We start from the raw sequence: 20,961 nt of genomic DNA, 5'->3' as shown, positions 1-20,961 counted from the left end.
TATGGATGACTTAGAGGATTTTTCAAAGAAAATTCTTATATATCCTATTAATGATTTCCAGAGTTACTTCTATTATCTCCACAGTTAAGTATATTAAATGCTATAACACTAAGGTCTAATTTGCGTAATCTTAGCAAACACTTGGAAAACCAAACTCTCCAAATACAAGAAGTATTTCTTTCCTCTTTTTAGGAAATGCAAAGTTAAGAATACATTTTCTTCCATTTCTCTCATACTAAGGAAAGAAAGGACCAACACAGTGATCATCTCTTACTGAAAAGAGCTCCAGACTTTCACAATTTCTCCAAAGAGATGTTTATCTAAAGTTCTGGGAAGAAAACTTCTAAACATTTTTGCCTGTCCTTGCACCCCCAAAAAGTATGGCTTATGAATGTACAAGTGACTCCAAAATAGCAACTGGAATTTTTAAACGCTGCTGGTGGAAATATCAAATGTAAAACAGTACGACTGCTTCGTAAAATTGGCAGTTTCCTTAAAAGTTAAACTTAACACCTACCATATGACCCAGCCATTTCATTCCTAGGTATTTACCTCAAGAGAAAAAATGTCTATGTCCATACAAAGACTTGTACACAAATATTCACAGCAGCTTTATTTATAATAGGACACTATGAACTATCCATCAACATGTGAATGGATAAACAAACTGTAGTACAATTGTAGAATACACAGCGGAATACTACTCAACAATAACAAGGAAAGAACTACTAATACAAGCAACAACATGGATGAATTACAAAATAATTATGCTGAATGAAATAAGCCAGACCAAAAAAAAACAACCCACTATATGATTCCATTTATAAAAGAATTATAGAAAATGCAAACTAATCTATAGCTTAGAAAGCAGATCACTGATTACCTGGGGAGGAGAAAAGAGGAAGTACTGGGGGGAATGAAATACAAATGGGCAAGAGGAAACTTGGGGGGGAGTGACAGAAATGTGCATTATCTAGATTGTGGTGATGGTCTCACAGGTGTATACATGTGTTAAAACTCAAACTGTACACTTCAAACATGCACATTTTATTGTATATCAATTATGCCTAGATAAAGCTGGAAAAAAAAAAGCCACTGACAACAGATTATGGAAGTAGGATCTAGCAAATTCTCCAACCTTATAACTGCTCCTATATTTACTAAATATAAAAGTTAAATCAACTAAATAAAAATGAATAAAGCTCTACTCTGGACAAAAGATACATTGAATACACTTTTGAAAAAATGGCTGGCTTATAGTTACCCATTATGCTACATCCACAAAACTTGTGAATAAGGACTAGAACAGCAACATGTTACATGGAAGTGTGTTTCATTCACATTGCTTTAAAGTTTATATTTTCAATGTGCTACAATATGAACCATTGACATTATGCTTTGTTTAAACAGTATTATTCCATGAAGGCTATTTTAACATTGATCTGTACAGTCAACTAACTACCAACTTCTTTCTCGAGGCAATTTAAGGTAGTAACCTATGCAAGAAGGATGCAACTTTTATTTATAATAGATAACAACCTTTGTATATTTCACAAAAGAAAAACTGGCTTAGGAATTTTCTATTATATGTCTCAGGTGCCATAAGTTAGTCCAATCAGTTGGAATGACCTATGCTACATAATATGAAAAAAGTAGCCAAACCAAGGACTTAGAAAACCATTTTTAAAACCTTAGAGATTTGCTAAATAACAATTAAGCTATTTCACATACAGGATTTTAGTAACAATAAGTAAGCTTGAAATGTCCAAGATAATTTTTTTCTAATGGCAGCTGTGGTACAACAGACACTCTTGTGCTCAAACATCTTAAAAAAGGCTTTTTCCAGCCCAAGCATCAACAGTCATGTGATCCTGAGATAGATCATAAGCCTAGCTCCCTACCTCTACCACCGGCTACATTAAGGAATATACACACACACATGCCTTTTGAGGAACAAACAGGGAACCATATTGGAAGCGGAAACATTTTTAAATGGTGGACTTGTAATGGCCATGGATTCATTCCTTCATTTAAACAAACATTAAATAACTACCCACTATGTGCCAGGTGCTTGTGATACAGAGATTAATAAAATGCCTTCCCTACCCTTGAGGAGAGTTCACACCTTTTGAATGATACGTCTTTGAAAAAATGCACTGAAAAGTAACTGAGGGCTCCCCAAAGATGGACAAGATGGCCAGTATATTAGAGCAAGTAACTGCAACTAGAGGCCAAAAATATGATAAAAGTGACAACGGTTCTTTTAGGAATAGGTCAAATTGAGATTCTTAACAGAAACAAAAAGGCCAAGGTAATATTGTAAACATGACTGGGACAGATGTCCAGCCTATACATTTCAGACAAGAAAACAGAATGATAGCATCAACCATCATGTTCCTGACAGAATAAACCTTACAAGACAAAGAAAAACCATGTTTTGAACAAAAGGACATGATCTGGCTCTGGCATATAGAATTACTTTAGAAACAGGCTAAACCATGGTCTCAATGTTTTTTGTACCCCCAAAATTCATATGTTGAAATTCTAATGCCCAATGTGATGGTATTAGGAGGTGGGGCCTTTGGAAGGTGAATAGGTCATAAGAGCATAGTCTCATGTATCAGATTAATGCCCTTTAAAAAGAGAGCTCCATTGTCCCTTCTACCATGTGAGGATACAACAAGTTAGCAGTATGCAACCCAGAAGAGGGCCCTCATGAGAACCCAACCATTCTGGCACCCTGATCTTGGACTTCCGCCCCCCAAACTGTAAGAAGTACATTTCTGTTGTTCATAAGCCCCCCAGTCTGCTGTATTTTGTTACAGAAGCCTGAATGGACTAAAACAGGCTAATAACTTATGCTAGACTATTTCTAAGAAATAGTATTTGCAAAAGACTGCACATCTCAAGGTAAGAACCAGAGAGCCAAGATGCAGAGAAATGCACCCAACAAAATAAAAGTATAATTGTAAAAACAACTATGCTTGAGAACACCAATTGCTGTCTTCTTTTTCATAGTAGAGATAAACAACTTCTTCGTAACTAGTGTATAGTAAAGAAACTCCAATAAAGCAAAACCTTAGGGAACGGAAGCAGTCAACTGGTTTCCCTTTCCAAGGGATAGCAGAGAGTTGACAAAAAGATAAGAAGCTTCAAGGCTTAATGGCTCTTATATCCATCCATACTGACCCAAAGACAAAATAACTAAGTACACTCAAGATAATGTAGCCAAAGCGATTAAATGTCCCATAATCTACCAAAGAATAAAATCATTTTACTTGGGATTTTATTTTGTTTTTAATGTTTCTCTGGTCACTTAACAAGCAACCAAGAGGACTTGTGAGACTGAAGGAGGAGATACTCTCACCCCACCCTTCCCCATCTCCAGCCAAATCTACAATCTTGGACACCAGGCAACAAATGAAGGTCCTGAGGTTTGGTGAAGAGGGCTCTGATTCTGGGAGAGAAGGAAAGGATCAGAGAGCCAAGGCCAAAAAGATCCTGGACCACTAAACCCAAAACCAGGAAGAACCATTTTCAGTCTCCAAAACCAAACTCGGAACTTCCCTGACGGTCCAGTGGATAAGACTCCACGGTCCCAATGCAGGGGGCCCAGGTTCGATCCCTGGTCAGGGAACTAGATCCCACATGCTGCAACTAAGAGCCCGCATGCTGTAACTAAAGATCCCACACACAACAACAAAGATCCTGCACGTGGCAACGATCCCACGTGTCACAACTAAGACCCAGCACAGCCAGCTAAATAAATAAAATAAACAAACAAACAAACAAACTCAGGTAAGCTAGCTCCATGACTAATTTTTAGCCAGAACTTCTGATTTAGAGCAGCAATCAGCATACCATGGCCTATGGGTCAAATCCATTCGATGTTTGTAAATAAAGTTGTGCTGGAACACAGACACACTCATTTATTTACATGTTGTCCATGGCTGCTCTCACACTACAATGGCAAAAGTGAGTAGCTGCAACAAAAACCATATGACCCACAAAGGAAAAAAATATTTACTATCTCATCCTTTACAGAAAAGGTTTGCTGACCACTAATTTAGAAGAAAGAAAAGAAGAGCTAACTATTACTTTTTTGAAGGGCATTCAGAAGAGTAGAGTGCTTATAGTTGAGTTCAGCAATCAGAGGAGTCCATCTTTGGGAATTCCCTGGTGGTCCAGTGGTTAGGACTCTGCGCCTTCACTGCCGAGGGCCCAGGTTCAATCCCTGGTCAGGGAACTAAGATCCCACAAGCCACGTGGCACGGCCAAAGAGTCCATCTCTGATATCCTTTCCTCTAATTTCTAAAAGATGCTTTTTGCCATCTTGATGCAGGGATCATTTGTGAGGCATCTATGATATGGCAGCTCAAGGGACTAATAATCACTATCCATTCCTATTTTTTCAAGCTTACTGTCAGACAAACACCAGGCAGACTCATAATGGTTCCTATTCCTTGCTTTCTTGCAGTAAATAGCCCAAGGCTATCTGATAGGATATACTGTTTATTATATTTAGGACATAAACATTCTGATGTACCAGAATCTTTTAGGGAGCAAATGACTACCTTTTAACTATAGAATGATAAATAAGGATTTCTCCTGATCAGACCAAGTACCCTGAAATATAAGTGTATCTAAAATGCATGCCTCGGGACTTCCCTGATGGCACAGTGGTTAAGAATCCGCCTGCCAATACAGGGAACACAGGTTCGAGTCCTGGTCCAGGAAGATCCCACATGCCGCGGAGCAACTAAGCCCATGCGCCACAACTACTGAGCCTGAGCTCTAGAGAGCCCACAAGCCACAACTACTGAGCCCACGTGCCACAACTACTGAAGCCTGCAAGCCTAGAGCCCTTGCTCCACAACAAGTGAATCCACCGCAATGAGAAGCCCGTGCACCACAACAAAGAGTAGTCCCTGCTTGACACAACTAGAGAAAGCCCACGTGCAGCAACGAAGACCAAACACAGCCAAATAAATAAATAAATTTATTTTTTTTTAAAAAATGCATGCCTCCCAAACCAGATTTCAGTTCTGCCAATGGCTGGTGAAGGAGATCAGACCTGAGATAGCTTTGTATAAGGTACTATCTGTCTAGGTTGCTCCTAAAGAGAAAGCAATGGGAATAAACAAGAGGAAACTCATCCAAAGATGCCATGAAAAGCAGGATGCTATGTTAGTGAACTGCTCTGAACAGATGAGACAAGGCCTACCTGAAGTCTGCATTGAGGGGGAATCCGATAAATTCTAACTCTTAAAGAGTGAGTACTCACTGGAATTGAAGTCTTAACCTCAACTTTAATGTCAATGAAAAATTCCTTTCTCCGACGATGGGGGAGGAGGGAATCAGCTCGCCAAAGAGAAACAAACACTAAGCCAGGGAGATGAACTTTCTCAAATCCTCCATGTCAGGGAAAAGAGGATAAGAATCACTATAAATTCTACTAGAAAGGGGGAAAACATTCACTCATTTTTCAATGAGTATTTATCCAGCACCTACATACCAGGCACTGAGGTTAGAGGTACTAAACAACACAGACCAAAACCCTTGTCCTCATGGAGCTTACTTACATTCCAGTGGGGGTGTGACATAAAATACGGTGCACATTATATGGTGTTACGTGCTCAGAAGAAAGACAGTGAACCGCAGGGAGTGTCGGGGTGGGGGGTGGCCATATAAGGCTACACTGCAGAGGTAGCATTTGAGTGTTTCTGGGCTAGCATGCTTTGCAATATACCTGACAGACTAGAACAGAGGTTTAGCCCAAGAAATCAAATTGTTCATACTCATGGAATATCCACGTGAGTTATGAACGTGCAGTTGTGACTGTCACACTGTTCTTCAGAGACAGTAACATAACCTGTTCTCTATGCGGACAAAGTTCAAGAAAAGAAAGTACACAGCATACATTTTTCCCAGTTAGATAAAAGCACACTTTCAAGAAAATCCCTCTTTGAAATGTTCCCAAAATAACAAAGGACTAAAAAAGTATAAACTCACAAGGACAAAAAAATAGAAGAAACAAGGACAGACAAGATATGTCAACAAATAAGTAGATAAAGTAAAAAAAAAAAAAAAAAAAAGTGAGGACCTTATACAGCAGAGAATTTTTTTATGGGGAATACCATCTTAAGAGAGTACATGGCAGGATATAAGGAAAGACAAACTTATAGCAAGGCAGTACTGACAAACATCTCAAACTAGATCAAAATTATGCAGGAAAAATGTAGAGCCTACCCTGAAAAGAACAGAAAGGAAACCCTACAGGAGGATTTTTTTTAATGGGTCACTGCTACACAGGTAAGCAAGAGCCCTGCAGCCTTAGGGGGCTGCCAGTCTTGGTGTTAATTTGACAATGGAAGAAAGCAGCAAAGAGACTAAATCAGCTGCCAGAATCAGACTTACTTCAAAGAAAAGGGTAAATTTAAACTAAAAGCTCCTTACCTCTATACCTGTTGGCCACCAAAAGCTTAAGCTAAAAACAAAAATGACTGTAGTAAATCTGGTTTTATCTGGAGAAAGGGGATAAGGACTGGGACACCTCCTCTCTCTTTCTCATCCATAAATTTCAAAAACAGAGAAAGAACTGAGAATTGAGCATAAACATCCTCTAAAATATAACCAGTGAAGCAGGAAATATGACTTTTCCAACAGGTCTCAAAACTTAAGACATCTAGGTGTTACAAAATCTTCCCTGAGATAGCATAACACCTAACAAATAGCAAAAATTCTTTCCATTCTTGAAAAATCAGGAGTACCCTATTTTTCTATCATTCATTCCTCCTTTCTGTACAAGCCAACTATTTCCTCCAAATGCTCCATGCAAATAAAAAGAACAATGCTAAAGAAATTCTATTTAAAAGGTAGGGAAAGTAACACTTTCCTATTTGTTACACGTTTACAATATCTGCACTTACTTTAACAGACGGTTGTAAAGATAAAATAAAATGTGTATCAAAGTTGCTCGGTATTTTTAAAATCAAATTCAAAAGAACTGAACATCTCCACATTTCAAGAGTTCACCGAAGATTTTATTAAAGTTTCACATTTGCTTACTTATTTTCTGCCCTCCATAAAATTACTGGAAAATACTTAAAAATTAAAGGTAGAAATACTAGAGAGCAGAAACTAATACAAACACAAAAGTAAGAGTAACAAAAAGATTTCTTATAAATATCATCCCAAATTTTTTTATTACTGATAATAATCTTAAAAGTACAAGCTAGACACTTCTCCCATTTCTTAATTTAAAAACAAAAAACTATAGGAAATGCACTAGTTTTGTCTTTATGGATATTCTTCAATGGTTAAAAAAATTTATCTTAGTAACACATAGTATATATAGATATACGTCTTACCTATTAAAGATTTGATATTTTCTAAGATTAAATCACTAGTAATATTTCCAGATAAATCTTGCCCCAATTCAGCAATCAGCTTGGCATAACCTTCATTTTCTTCTCTTAACAAATTAAATTTTTGCTGCTTATAACTGAAATTAAACATCATAAAGGAGATAAAATTAATTTCAATTAACAAGCTTGCATAAGAGTATTGTATTCTCATTGAATTTTCTTACTCTCTTATATAAAACAATCATAAGAACAGTTGTTGAAAGTTTACCTCTTTGTCTATCTTTTAGGATAGAAAATAACAGTGATTCTTAAGGGACACCCCAATGTTAATTACACAAGGAAAGGATATCTCTAATAACATAACACTATTTCCATCATGGATAAGAATATACCTTAAAGCCACAGCTGTAAATTATTTTATTGGTAGTAATAAAAGCATTGAATATTATTTTAACTTCTAACACGGAAAAAAATTAACATTGGTTTCACACAGGTAAAGTTCACTGCTGACTCAATAACCGTAGGCTACTCTTAAAAGGAAAAAACCCAAGACACATGCTAACAGCAACAACAACAAAAATCTTCAAAACGCCTTTAGAAACTTCTAATATTCAACATGAGAACTAACAAACATGCTCAGATACTTGATCTGCAACATAAAAATACATGTACTTACAAGAGTTTTGTCTTGATTTTAACTGACTTTTGATTGAACTGCTGTGATTGTTTGATAAGTCCTAACGATTCCAATGTTTCTGGATCCAAACGTTCCTTTAGAACTGTGTCTGAAACTAAATACTGTATTAAAAAATATTAAAGGCCATTTACTCCTCAGCATTCCAACTATGCATTCACAATCTTAAAACATATTCAAAATTATTTTCCCAAATAAGAATATTAAAATCACCTTATATATATATATACATCAACAACTTTATAAAAAGACTTGGAACTTCAATCTAACAAAAATGATGACTCTCCAAGTACTGAAACATGCAGCTTTTAAAAAATTCACTAAAAATTATATGCCATGCTGTATACAACCTACAAATGACAAGAACTACAGATGTAATTCTGATTAAAATTGAGTCTGTCAACTGAATTTTCTTTAAGATAATGCAGCATTTCAGCCTTCTTTGGTTTCTACTGTTTAAGTCAAATTCTATTGTCTGTCCTTGCAGCAAAGACAAGGACATTCTTCCAGGTCTGAGTAATGGCATTTCGCCTTGGTTTTAAATTTATGAACATAAAATGGTTTGCTAGACAATGATTATGATGAGCTCTGGAATTAATTATTTTTAAACTACCTCCCCATTCTTTTTCTCCTTGCCTAATAGTTTACGAAAAATTGTTCCGTTTAAAAGCTGTCCATATCATTTCTACTCACTTGATACATGCTTACCTTTTCCTTAGTTAGGAACTTACTAGGTCAGGAATATCACCAAAGGTTTTCTATGCATAGATAATTTAAGTGATATGGTAGCATGCCTACTTCATAGAAAAAAATTAGCAGGTCTAATTTTACAAAGCATGCCATTCCAAAACCCAAATCTCACCTTACAATGAATAGTCAACTGAATGTCAATATCCTCCTCCATTAACATGATTATCTGTGATTACAATCATTCCACATAAAATTTAGAAATGCAAAGTGTTTTTTGAAACTTACCAAACATGCTAATACCAATTGTGTAAAATAGTCTCTCTTGCTTTTTTCTTCTAAACAATTTGTCTCAATATCTATAATGATGAAGAAAAAGAAAGATGAAAGTTTGATTTTTCCAGACTCCAGAACTATAATAAGATACCTGTTTTCTTTAAAACTAGCTAAATTTAAAATGCCTCATTCTGAATTTGGGGAAGAAATTTAAACTGTGGTAAGCATAAGCAGTCCTTTATGTGCATATGAATACTAAAAGATTTATAAATACTTATAATTTCTCCTGATATGGAAAAACTGACCTTGTCACCATCGGCATATCCATAAAATGGTTAAGTTGATTATGGAGCTATGTGCTAAGGCACTGCAAGCAACAAAGCTTCCAAAAAATACTGTTTTCAAAAAAGGAAACGTTTGGGAATTCCCTGGCAGTCCAGTGGTTGGGACTTGGCGCTTTCACTGCCAAGGGCCAGGGTTCAATCCCTAGTTGGGGAACTAAGATCCCACAAGCCACGCAGCACGGCCAAAAAAAAAGGGAAACATTAAAGCAAAGTTTAAACAACCACATGTCAGAGATGCTACGGTAAAAAGCTGAACTGGGTGACAACAAAGATCTCTTCTAATACTAAAGATCCTATTACTCATGAAGATCAAACCCTTGACTTTGGCCACCTTGGTACCATGTTCTAACCAAGCTACTTAGTCACCAACTCTATGAAAACTGTATTAAAAGATATTTTTAACATCCTATTTTGAATTACAATTCTAGTCAGCAAACAAAACTTCACTCAAGATTTTCATTTTCTTCCTGCTGAAATATTTTTTTTTAAAAACTGAGACCTCCTTGAGTTTCAGTACATTACTCAAAAAATCGGTCAAACAATTTTCTGATCTAAAGTATAGAGGAGGGAGACTGCGGGTGGCAGAGGGGGAAGCTTCTGAGCCACGGAGGAGAGCACAGTAACAGGGGTGCGGAGGGCAAAGCGGAGAAATTCCCGCACAGAGGATCGGGGCCGACCAGCACTCACCAGCCCGAGAGGCCTGTCTGCTCACCCGCCGGGAAGGGCGGAGGCTGGGAGCTGAGGCTCGGGCTTCAGTCGGAAGCCGGGAGAGGACTGGGGTTGGCGGCGTGAACCCAGCCTGAAGGGGGCTAGTGCGCCATGGCTAGCCGGGAAGGAGTCCGGGAGAAGTCTGCAGCTGGCGAAGAGGCAAGAAACCTTTTCTTCCCTCTTTGCTTCATGGGGTGCGAGGAGAGGGGATTAACCGTGCCGCTTAAAGGAGCTCCAGAGACAGGCGCCGAGCTGCCGAAGAGACAAGACACTTTTTCTTGCCTCTTTGTTTCCTGGCGCGTGAGGAGAGGGAATTAAGCGTGCCACTTAAAGGAGCTCCAGAAACGGGTGCAAGCTGCGGCTATCAGCACGGACACCAGAGACGGGCATGAGACGCTAAGGCTGCTGCTGCCGCCACCAAGAAGCCTGTGTGCGAACACAGGTCACTCTCCACACCTCCCCTTCCGGGAGCCTGTGCAGCCTGCCACTGCCAGGGTCCCGTGATCCAGGGACAACTTCCCCAGGAAAACGCATGGCACGCCTCAGGCTGGTGCAACATCACGCCAGCCTCTGCTGCGGCAGGCTCGCCCCACATCCGTACCCCTCCCTCCCCCCCGCCGCCTGAGTGAGCCAGAGCCCCCGAATCAGCTACTCCTTTAACCCCGTCCTATGAGAGCGAAGAGCAGACGCCCTCGGGCGACCTACGCGCAGAGGCGGGGCCAAGTCCAAAGATGAACCCCAGGAGGTGTGCAAACAAGGTGGAGAGGGGGAGGTCTCTCGCAGCAGGCTCTGAAGCAGCGGATTAAAGCTCCACAATCAACTTGAAGTGCCCTGCATCTGTGGAAAACCTGAATAGACAGCGAACCATCCCAAGTTGAGGAGGTGGACTTTGGGAGCAACATATAATATTTCTTTCCCCCTTTTGTCTTTTGTGAGTGTATATGTGTATGCTTCTCTGTGAGGTTTTGTCTGTATAGCTTTGCTTTCACCATTTGTCCTAGGGTTCTGACCATCCCATTTTTTTTTTTTAAATTGTTCTTCTTAATAATTATTTTTTATTTTAATAACTTTATTTTATCTTCTTTCTTCCTTCCTTTCTTCCTTCCTTTCTTTCTTCCTTCCTTCATTGCTTCCTTTTCTTTCTTCCTTCCTTTCTTCCTTTCTGCCTTCCTTTCTTTCTTTCCTTTCTATTTTTTCTCCCTTTTATTCTGAGCCGTGTGGATTAAAGGCTCTTGGTGCTCCAGCCAGGCATCAGGGCTGTGCCTCTGAGTTGAGAGAACCAACTTCAGGACACTGGTCCACAAGAGACCACCGAGCTCCACGTAATATCAAATGGCAAAAATCTCCCAGAGATGTCCATCTCAATGCCAAGACCCAGCTTCACTCAACGACCAGCAACCTACAGTGCTGGACACCCTATGACAAACAACTAGCAAGACAGGAACACAGCCCCATCCATTAGCAGAGAGGCTGCCTAAAATCATAATAAGGCTACAGACACCCCAAAACTCACCACCAGACGTGGACCTGCCCACCAGAAAGACAAGATCCAGCCTCATCCACCAGAACATAGGCACTAGTCCCCTCAACCAGGAAACCTACTCAACCCACTGAACCAACCTTAGCCACTGGGGACAGACACCAAAAACAATGGGAACTATGAACCTGCAGCCTGAGAAAAGGAGACCCCAAACACAGTAAGATAAGCAAAATGAAAAGACAGAAAAACACACAGCAGATGAAGGACCAAGGTAAAACCCCACCAGACCTAACAAATGAAGAGGAAATAGGCAGTCTACCTGAAAAAGAATTCAGAATAATGATAGGAAAGATGATCCAAAATCTTGGGAATAGAATAGACAAAATGCAAGAAATATTTAGCCAGGACCTAGAAGAAAGAAAGAGGAAGGAAGCAATGATGAGCAACACAATGAATGAAATTTAAAATACTCTAGATGGGAACAATAGCAGAATACCTGAAGCAGAAGAACGGATAGGTGACCTGGAAGATAAAATAGTGGAAATAACTACTGCAGAGCAGAAGAAAGAAAAATAAATGTAAAGAACCGAGGACAGTCTCACAGACTTCTGGGACAACATTAAACGTACCAACATTCGAATTAGAGGGGTCCCAGAAGAAGAAGAGAAAAAGAATGGGACTGAGAAAATATTTGAAGAGATTATCATTGAAAACTTCCCTAATATGGGAAAGGAAATAGTTAATCAAGTCCAGGAAGCACAGAGAGTCCCATACAGGATAAATCCAAGGAGAAACGTGCCAAGACACATATTAATCAAACTATCAAAAATTAAATACAAAGAAAACATATTAAGAGCAGCAAGGGAAAAACAACAAGTAACACACAAGGGAATCCCCATAAGGTTAACAACTGATCTTTCAGCAGAAACTCTGCAAGCCAGAAGGGCATGGCAGGACATATTTAAAGTGATGAAGGAGAAAAACCTACAACCAAGATTACTCTACCCAGAAAGGATCTCATTCAGATTTGATGGAGAAATTAAAACCTTTACAGACAAGCAAAAGCTGAGAGAGTTCAGCACCACCAACGCAGATTTACAACAAATGCTAAAGGAAATTCTCTAGGCAAGAAACACAAGACAAGGAAAAGACCTACAAGAACAAACCTGAAACAATTAAGTAAATGGTAATAGGAACATACATATCGATAATTACCTTAAACGTAAATGGATTAAATGCTCCCACCAAAAGACACAGACTGGCTGAATGGATACCAAAACAAGACCCATATATATGCTGTCTACAAGAGATCCACTTCAGACCTAGGGACACATACAGACTGAAAGTGAGGGGATGGAAAAAGATATTCCATGCAAATGGCAATTAGAAGAAAGCTGGAATAGCAATTCTCATATCAGACAAAACAGACTTGAAAATAAAGACTATTACAAGAGACAAAGAAGGACACTGCATAATGATCAAGGCATCGATCCATGAAGAAGATATAACAATTGTAAATATTTATGCACCCAACATAGGAGCACCTCAATACATAAGGCAAATACTAACAGCCATAAAAGGGGAAATCGTCAGTAACACAATCATAGTAGGGGACTTTAACACCCCAGTTTCACCAATGGGCAGATCATCCAAAATGAAAATAAATAAGGAAACACAAGCTTTAAATGATATATTAAACAAGATGGACTTAATTGATATTTGTAGGACATTCCATCCAAAAGCAACAGAATACACTTTCTTCTCAAGTGCTCATGGAACATTCTCCAGGATAGATCATATCTTGGGTCACAAATCTAGCCTTGGTAAATTTAAGAAAATTGAAATCGTATCAAGTATCTTTTCTGACCACAATGCTATGAGACTAGATATCAATTACAGGAAAAGATCTGTAAAAAATACAAACACATGGAGGCTAAACAATACGCTACTTAATAACAAAGTGATCACTGAAGAAATCATAGAGGAAATCAAAAAATACCTAGAAACAAATGACAATGGAGACATGACAACCCCAAACCTATGGGATTTAGCAAAAGCAGTTCTAAGAGGGAAGTTTATAACAATAAATGAAAAAGAAATGAAGGAAAGGATAGCAAAGATCAATAAAACTAAAAGCTGGTTCTTTGAGAAAATAAACAAAATTGATAAACCATTAGCCAGATTCATCAAGAAAAAAATGGAGAAGATTCAAATCAATAGAATTAGAAATGAAAAAGGAGAAGTAACAACTGACACTGCAGAAATACAAAAGATTATTAGAGATTGCTACAAGCAACTATATGCCAATAAAATGGACAACCTGGAAGAAATGGACAAATTCTTAGAAATGCACAAGCTGCCGAGACTGAACCAGGAAGAAATAGAAAATATGAACAGACCAATCACAAGCACTGAAACTGAAACCATGATTAAAAATCTTCCAACAAACAAAAGCCCAGGACCAGATGGCTTCACAGGCGAATTCTATCAAACATTTAGAGAAGAGCTAACACCTATCCTTCTCAAACTCTTCCAAAAGATAGCAGAGGGAAGAACACTCCCAAACTCATTCTGCGAGGCCACCATAATCCTGATACCAAAACCAGACAAAGACGTCACAAAGAAAGAAAACCACAGGCCAATATCACTGATGAACATAGATGCAAAAATCCTCAACAAAATACTAGCAAACAGAATCCAACAGCACATTAAAAGGATCATACACCATGATCAAGTGGGGTTTACCCCAGGAATGCAAGGATTCTTCAATATACGCAAATCAATCAACGTAATATACCATATCAACAAACTGAAGGAGTAAAACCATATGATCATCTCAATAGATGCAGAGAAAGCTTTTGACAAGATTCAACACCCATTTATGATAAAAACACTCAGGAAAGTAGGCATAGAGGGAACTTTCCTCAACTAATAAAGGCCATATATGAGAAACCCACAGCCAACATCATCCTCAATGGTGAAAAACTGAAACCATTTTGACTAAGATCAGGAACAAGACAAGGCTGCCCACTCTCACCACTCTTATTCAACATAGTTTTGGAAGTTCTAGCCACAGCAATCAGAGAAGAAAAAGAAATGAATCCAAATCAGAAAAGAAGAAGTAAAGCTGTCACTGTTTGCAGATGACATGATACTATACATAGAGAATCCTAAGGATGCTACCAGAAAACTACTAGAGCTAATCAATGAATTTGGTCAAGTAGCAGGATACAAAATTAATGCACAGAAATCTCTGGCATTCTTATACACTAATGATGAAAAATCTGAGAGTGAAATTAAGAAAACACTCCCATTTACCATTGCAACAAAAAGAATAAAATATTTAGGAATAAACCTACCTAAGGAGACAAAAGACTTGTATGCAGAAAACTATAAGACGCTGATGAAAGAAATTAAAGATGATATAAATAGATGGAGAGATATACCATGTTCTTGGATTGGAAGAATCAACATTGTGAAAAATGACTCTACTACCTAAAGCAATCTACCGATTCAATGCAATCCCTAACAAACTACCACTGGCATTATTCAGAGAACAAGAACAAAAAATTTCCCAATTTGTATGGAAACACAAAAGACCCCGAATAGCCAAATCAATCTTGAGAATGAAAAACGGAGCTGGAAGAATCAGGCTCCCTAACTTCAGACAATACTACAAAGCTACAGTAATCAAGACAGTATGGTACAGGCACAAAAACAGAAATATAGAGTAATGGAACAGGATAGAAAGCCCAGAGATAAAACCAAGCACATATGGTCACCTTATCTTTGATAAAGGAGGCAAGAATATACAGTGGAGAAAAGACAGCCTCTTCAATAAGTGGTGCTGGGAAAACTAGACAGGTGCATGTAAAAGTATGAAATTAGAACAGTCCCTAAAACCATACACAAAAATAAACTCAACATGGGTTAAATACCTAAATGTAAGGCCAGACACTATCAAACTCTTAGAGGAAAACATAGGCAGAACACATTATGACATAAATCACAGCAAGATCCTTTTTGACCCACCTCCTACAGAAATGGAAATAATAACAAAAATAAACAAATGGGACCTAATGAAACTTAAAAGCTTTTGCACAGCAAGGGAAACCATAAACAAGACCAAAAGACAACCCTCAGAATGGGAGAAAATAGTTGCAAATGAAGCAACTGACTAAGGATTAATCTCCAAAATTTACAAGCAGCTCATGCAGCTCAATAAGAAAAAAACAAACAACCCAATCCAAAAATGGGCAGAGAACTAAATAGACATTTGTCCAAAGAAGATATACAGATTGCCAACAAACACATAAAAGAATGCTCAACATCATTAATCATTAGAGAAATGCAAATCAAAACTACAATGAGATATCATCTCACACCGGTCAGAATGGCCATCATCAAAAAATCTAGAAACAATAAATGCTGGCGAGGGTATGGAGGAAAGGGAACCCTCTTGCCCTGTTGGTGGGAATGTAAATTGATACAGCCACTATGGAGAACAGTATGGAGGTTCCTTAAAAAACTACAAATAGAACTACCATACGACCCCTCAACAATCCCACTACTGGGCATATACCCTGAGAAAACCATAATTCAAAAAGAGTCATGTACCAAAATGTTCATTGCAGCTCTATTTACAATAGCCAGGACATGGAAGCAACCTAAGTGTCCATCAACAGAAGAATGGATAAAGAAGGTGTGGCACATATATACAATGGAATATTACTCAGCCATAAAAAGAAATGAAACTGAGTTATTTATAGTGAGGTGGATGGACCTGGAGTCTGTCATACAGAGTGAAGTAAGTCAGAAGGAGAAAAACAAATACCGTATGCTAACACATATATATGGAATCTCAGAAAAAAAAATGTCATGAAGAGACTAGGGGTAGGATGGGAATAAAACACAGACCTACTAGAGCATGGCCTTGAGGATATGGGGAGGGGGAAGGGTAAGCTGTGACGAAGTCAGAGAGTGGCATGGACGTATACACACTACCAAATGTAGGGTAGATAGCTAGTGAGAAGCAGCCGCATGGCACAGAGAGATCAGCTAGGTGGTTTGTGACCACCTAGAGGGGTGGGATAGGGAGGGTGGGAGGGAGGGAGTCGCAAGAGGGAAGAGATATGGGAACATATGTATATGTATAACTGATTCACTTTGTTGTAAAGCAGAAACTAACACACCTTTGTAAAGCAATTATACTCCCATAAAGATGTTTAAAAAATAAAATAAAATAAAATAAAGTATAGAGGAAATAAACAGTTAGCTCTAAATGCTAAGCATCAAAAACTTCAACCAGGATTAGCAGGATTACAAACTTGATCTCAGGATTATTGTTTTAACTGATTACACACCATTACCTTATTTTTAAAGTCAATTCATATTTAGAATGTGCTATAGAAAAAGGCACCGAATATAGTGATGTAATAAAAATTGCCCTCTAAGAGTTCTAGGGCTCCCCCAGACAGACATCCTACAACTGCTTTGCTTCAGTTTACTTTCTACTGCCATCACTAAGAATCAAAAGAGAAGAGGACCTATCATTAAACACATCCATATTTTCCTGGGCCTTCTCCACTTTTCCTTCTCGGACAGTGCCATCTCCCAATATTCTGGCCACTACAGCTAAGCACACAGTCAGCTCAAGCGTATTAAGGGAATTTCGGGGTGTAATTTATACAATGTAAATTGCAGTACAATCTCAATCTATCAATAAGACTTTTAATCTGTGTGTATCTCAACAATCCCTTCCAGGGACTCCTAGTTGTCTCCTCATTATCTAGTCTTCCGGTCCCTCCTCAGCCTAGAACTTCAAGGATACTGATCTTGAAGGGTCAGGAGTAAAGTGGGCCTATTCTTTTATTCAATATCTATCTACCCTCAATGGCCCTACAGTCCCTAAGATCTACCTCCAAAGTCCCCAAAATGAGAGCATTTGGGTAGCAGGTTCATCCTCTTCAAGTGAAGTCTACTCTCCTCTTAGCCATCAGACCTGATTAAGATACAACTCTCTGGGTTCTGACCATGTTAGGAAATGCCTGATGGGACCTCAGTAAATTTCTTGGCTAAACTATCTCAATAATCAATATAGGACTCTATTATCCCAATTATGTTTTCCCTGTTTTCTTTATTCTTTTTGTTCTAAGTTATGAAACCATTCATTATTCATTCATTATTTCTGACTCCTCAACCCCAAATCAGCACCTAATAAGTTTTCTTTAATTTCCCTCTGATTTTCCTAAAAAGCCCTCAGCCATTTCCAACTCTAGGCCCAGTATCACCAAACACCTAACCCAGCTCAGAGGTTCCATCAGTGCATCAAGTCACATCAGACTCTCCTTTTGGGTTAATATAGCTCTCAGGCCCCCTCACCTTTACATGATTAATCTTTTAAAGGAAATTGTTATCTTAACCAGGAAAGTACAGCACTGATTTCTCTTATAACTGTTAAAATATTAGAAAGATAACATGATATACTAGTAAGGTCATGGACTCTAGAACCGAAAAAACCCAGGTTCAAACCCTGCCTTATAGTAGTTCTGTGGCCTTGAAAACTCACTTTTCTGAGCTTCGATTTTCTGATCTATATTCCTACCTCACAGAAATTGCTGTGAGGATTAAAATGAAATTAAATGCTTAACATACAGAAAGTGCTCCAAAATGGCACCTACATTATTATTACTGTGATCATCATTATAATTATCATCATCATTATTATTAGAGGTAGCTCGCGTTCTTACTCCTATTCCCCTACCTTGGTCTGGGGTCACCCTTGGATCATTTTTTTTCTGCCAAGGGTGGGGGTACGTGAGTGAGGGGGCAGGTAAGGGAAATTCTCTTTCCAAGTTTGCCATTCTAACCTTGCTTGTAAAAATGGACTGGATAGGCTAAAAGAAATTTCCCAAGAGCAACCAAACATCATCTTCATGAATTCATGTTACTAGTCAAAAGCAATGACTTGTAATAATAATTCATATTATATAACTAAGTGACTATGAAGGGAAAATATATCCTAATAAAATAAGTCAATAAAAAAAAGAAATTACTAGAACTTACTAGTAAGCTGATAATTGACGATTACCCAAAGAAAGATATAAAATGTACTCGTGACGCTATCAATGAACAACAGCTTCCACACAATGGTACCTACAAATCACTCTTTAAGTCTTACAAATTTATAGTAAAAACAAACAATTTTCTAAATTGAAACCTGTCTCGTGTTATATTTATTAGTAACATAATATAATGTCTTTAGTGCCTGCTCTAAAAATTAAGCTTAAAAGGTTTTTGTTGTTGGCATAAATCAATCAATCCAATAGATAGCATGAACAAATACTTTATCATCTAAACCAGGATAGTTTTAACACTGAAAGAAGGCACAATTAATAATTACGCCAGGAAAACAAAACAAAAAGGGGACATACGGTCACCATTTAATGGTCTTTTCATTTATCACTCATGGTCCACACACATTTTTACCTGTTCCCAACCTTACTGTTGTTGTAAAATCTTAAAACGTCCTGAAGGATCAAGGACCAGACATTTAGATTTGTTGCAATCAAATTTGGGATTCTCAGTAAGACATTTAAGTAACCTATCTAATTCTAAGAGTTAAGATTAATGAGCTAAAATAATTCATTCCAGCTTGACAAACTCTCAAGAGTATAAGTCATATTTTAAAGCGAATATTATAATGTTTGGTAATGTTTTCTGACAGATCAAAGTTACAGAAAGCATAAGACTGATGAGGAAAACTGTGCTCAAAGATACTTTAATTCAGATTTAAAATCAGAGAAATAAATTTGTAATATACATTATTTTTTAAATCCATGCCTCCCCATGGAGGGACACTACCTTTTGTTCTAAGTCAAAGAAATATTCCTTTCTTATCTTGCATGAATTCTTATTTATTCTGGACAAATAGCGAAGTTGCTATTTCCAAAGCTGGTTTTTCATCCTCAAAACAAAAGTACTTTTGATTACTTTGGTTCTTCTTGCTCTCTCTAAAATTAAGAAGAATCAAAAGAGTACAATAGGTAAAGTAAATACCTCTTGAGTATCCTAAGTTTGAGATTCTGACATTCATTGATAATCTGCATTGAATAATATTAATTATGTGGTTACTAAAATCTGAATAATTCAGACTAACAACTTCAGAAAACCTGTTTTTTTTTTACTTGAAATGACTTAATTTAGCTCAATTTTATATAAAGATACATCCTGAAAAACTCAAACTATTTGAATTATAAACTAAAACTATTTAAAGCTAGCTTATAAACAGTAATTGTACTCATTTGACTTATAATATATATTCCCTATAAAGTTAAAAAAACAATATATTCTAGATTTGTAGAAACATTTGTAAAATCCTTAGTTTGAAAGAAAGCATTTTATTTAACACAGTACATTAATTTACCAAACAACACTTTTTACAGGTGAAATAAAGGCTTATTAATACCTACCTAATATGCAGAATACGTCAGCAAGAATGGAGGGCATATCCTCACGAAATTCCTAATTTTAAAAAATACAATTATTCATAGTAAATACTAGAATAGCACACTAGCAATGATTATGGTTTCAGAATAACACTCTTCAGTAAAACTTAAAAACAAAACTCTAATACCACTATGTTGACAAATAATAAAAGTTTTCAAGTTTCATAATACAGAGAAAATTAAGAGGGAGATAATGGTTGGAAAAAATGTTTAAATGTCTACCATGAAATAACTTGAGTAAAAAAAAAAAGAAACTTAAAACAAGCACCTCAGGATATAATAAAGAACACAAATTAGTAACATTTTTCCAGTGAAGTTTCATGTCAGAAACCACTGAAATTTGGAGTACCTTACACCTACCTAAAGCAAGACTGTTAAATATGGTACATTTTTCATCTAAAACTTTAAACGTTGTGCTCATGCCTCAGTCAACACTGATCTATGTAAAAATCATAGTATTATCAGAACAGAAATCTAAAAAATGCAATAATAATTACAAGCTGTTGTCTCATAACTCAAGATTCTCCTAAGATGAAAATAATTACCAAAAATCTATCTTTATTTTCTTTATGCACTGATGTTTGCAGCCTTTGGAGAAACTGACCCAAAACTCTCCCCTCATTTCTGGATGAATACTTCAGCATTTATCCTAGATTTGTCTCCTGACTTCCCACTCCCACACCCAATTTTAGAGCCATTTTCCATTAGTAAGGATCATAGTTCAATTATTGCAATTAGTTTCTGGCACTATAGCAACCCTAAAATTAGCCTATTTTCAGAGAGTAAAGGAAAGAAATATAATTCTAAAGAAAAAAATGGTAGCTGTAAGAGACAGACAAGATATGTTTCTGTGGCTAAGATATGGGACAGTGCAATATAGGACTATGAGAATCTAGCC

General features: G+C 37.4%; 1 protein-coding gene across 16 annotated transcripts in view; it reads right to left on the bottom strand.

The window, feature by feature from the left end:
• THOC2 (THO complex subunit 2) overlaps positions 1–20,961 on the bottom strand; it is a 128,629-nt gene that overhangs the window by 78,866 nt on the left and 28,802 nt on the right. For all 16 annotated transcript variants that reach the window (XR_010838744.1, XR_010838742.1, XR_010838743.1 and 13 more), the window contains exons 4-7: positions 20,028–20,079; positions 9,037–9,107; positions 8,044–8,165; positions 7,371–7,504 (exon numbers count right to left, since the gene is read on the bottom strand). Coding sequence is in view for 13 of the 16 variants with exons in the window: in XM_067024041.1 (XP_066880142.1) it covers positions 7,371–7,504; positions 8,044–8,165; positions 9,037–9,107; positions 20,028–20,079 (379 nt within the window). In the remaining 3 variants the exon portion in view is untranslated. The remainder of the gene's footprint in view (positions 1–7,370; positions 7,505–8,043; positions 8,166–9,036; positions 9,108–20,027; positions 20,080–20,961) is intronic.

The sequence above is a fragment of the Kogia breviceps genome, chromosome X (genome assembly GCF_026419965.1).
Source record: "Kogia breviceps isolate mKogBre1 chromosome X, mKogBre1 haplotype 1, whole genome shotgun sequence".
Classification (NCBI taxonomy): domain Eukaryota; kingdom Metazoa; phylum Chordata; class Mammalia; order Artiodactyla; family Physeteridae; genus Kogia; species Kogia breviceps.
The sequence above is the reverse complement of the archived record's forward strand: the minus strand, read 5'-3'. Positions and strand labels throughout refer to the sequence as shown.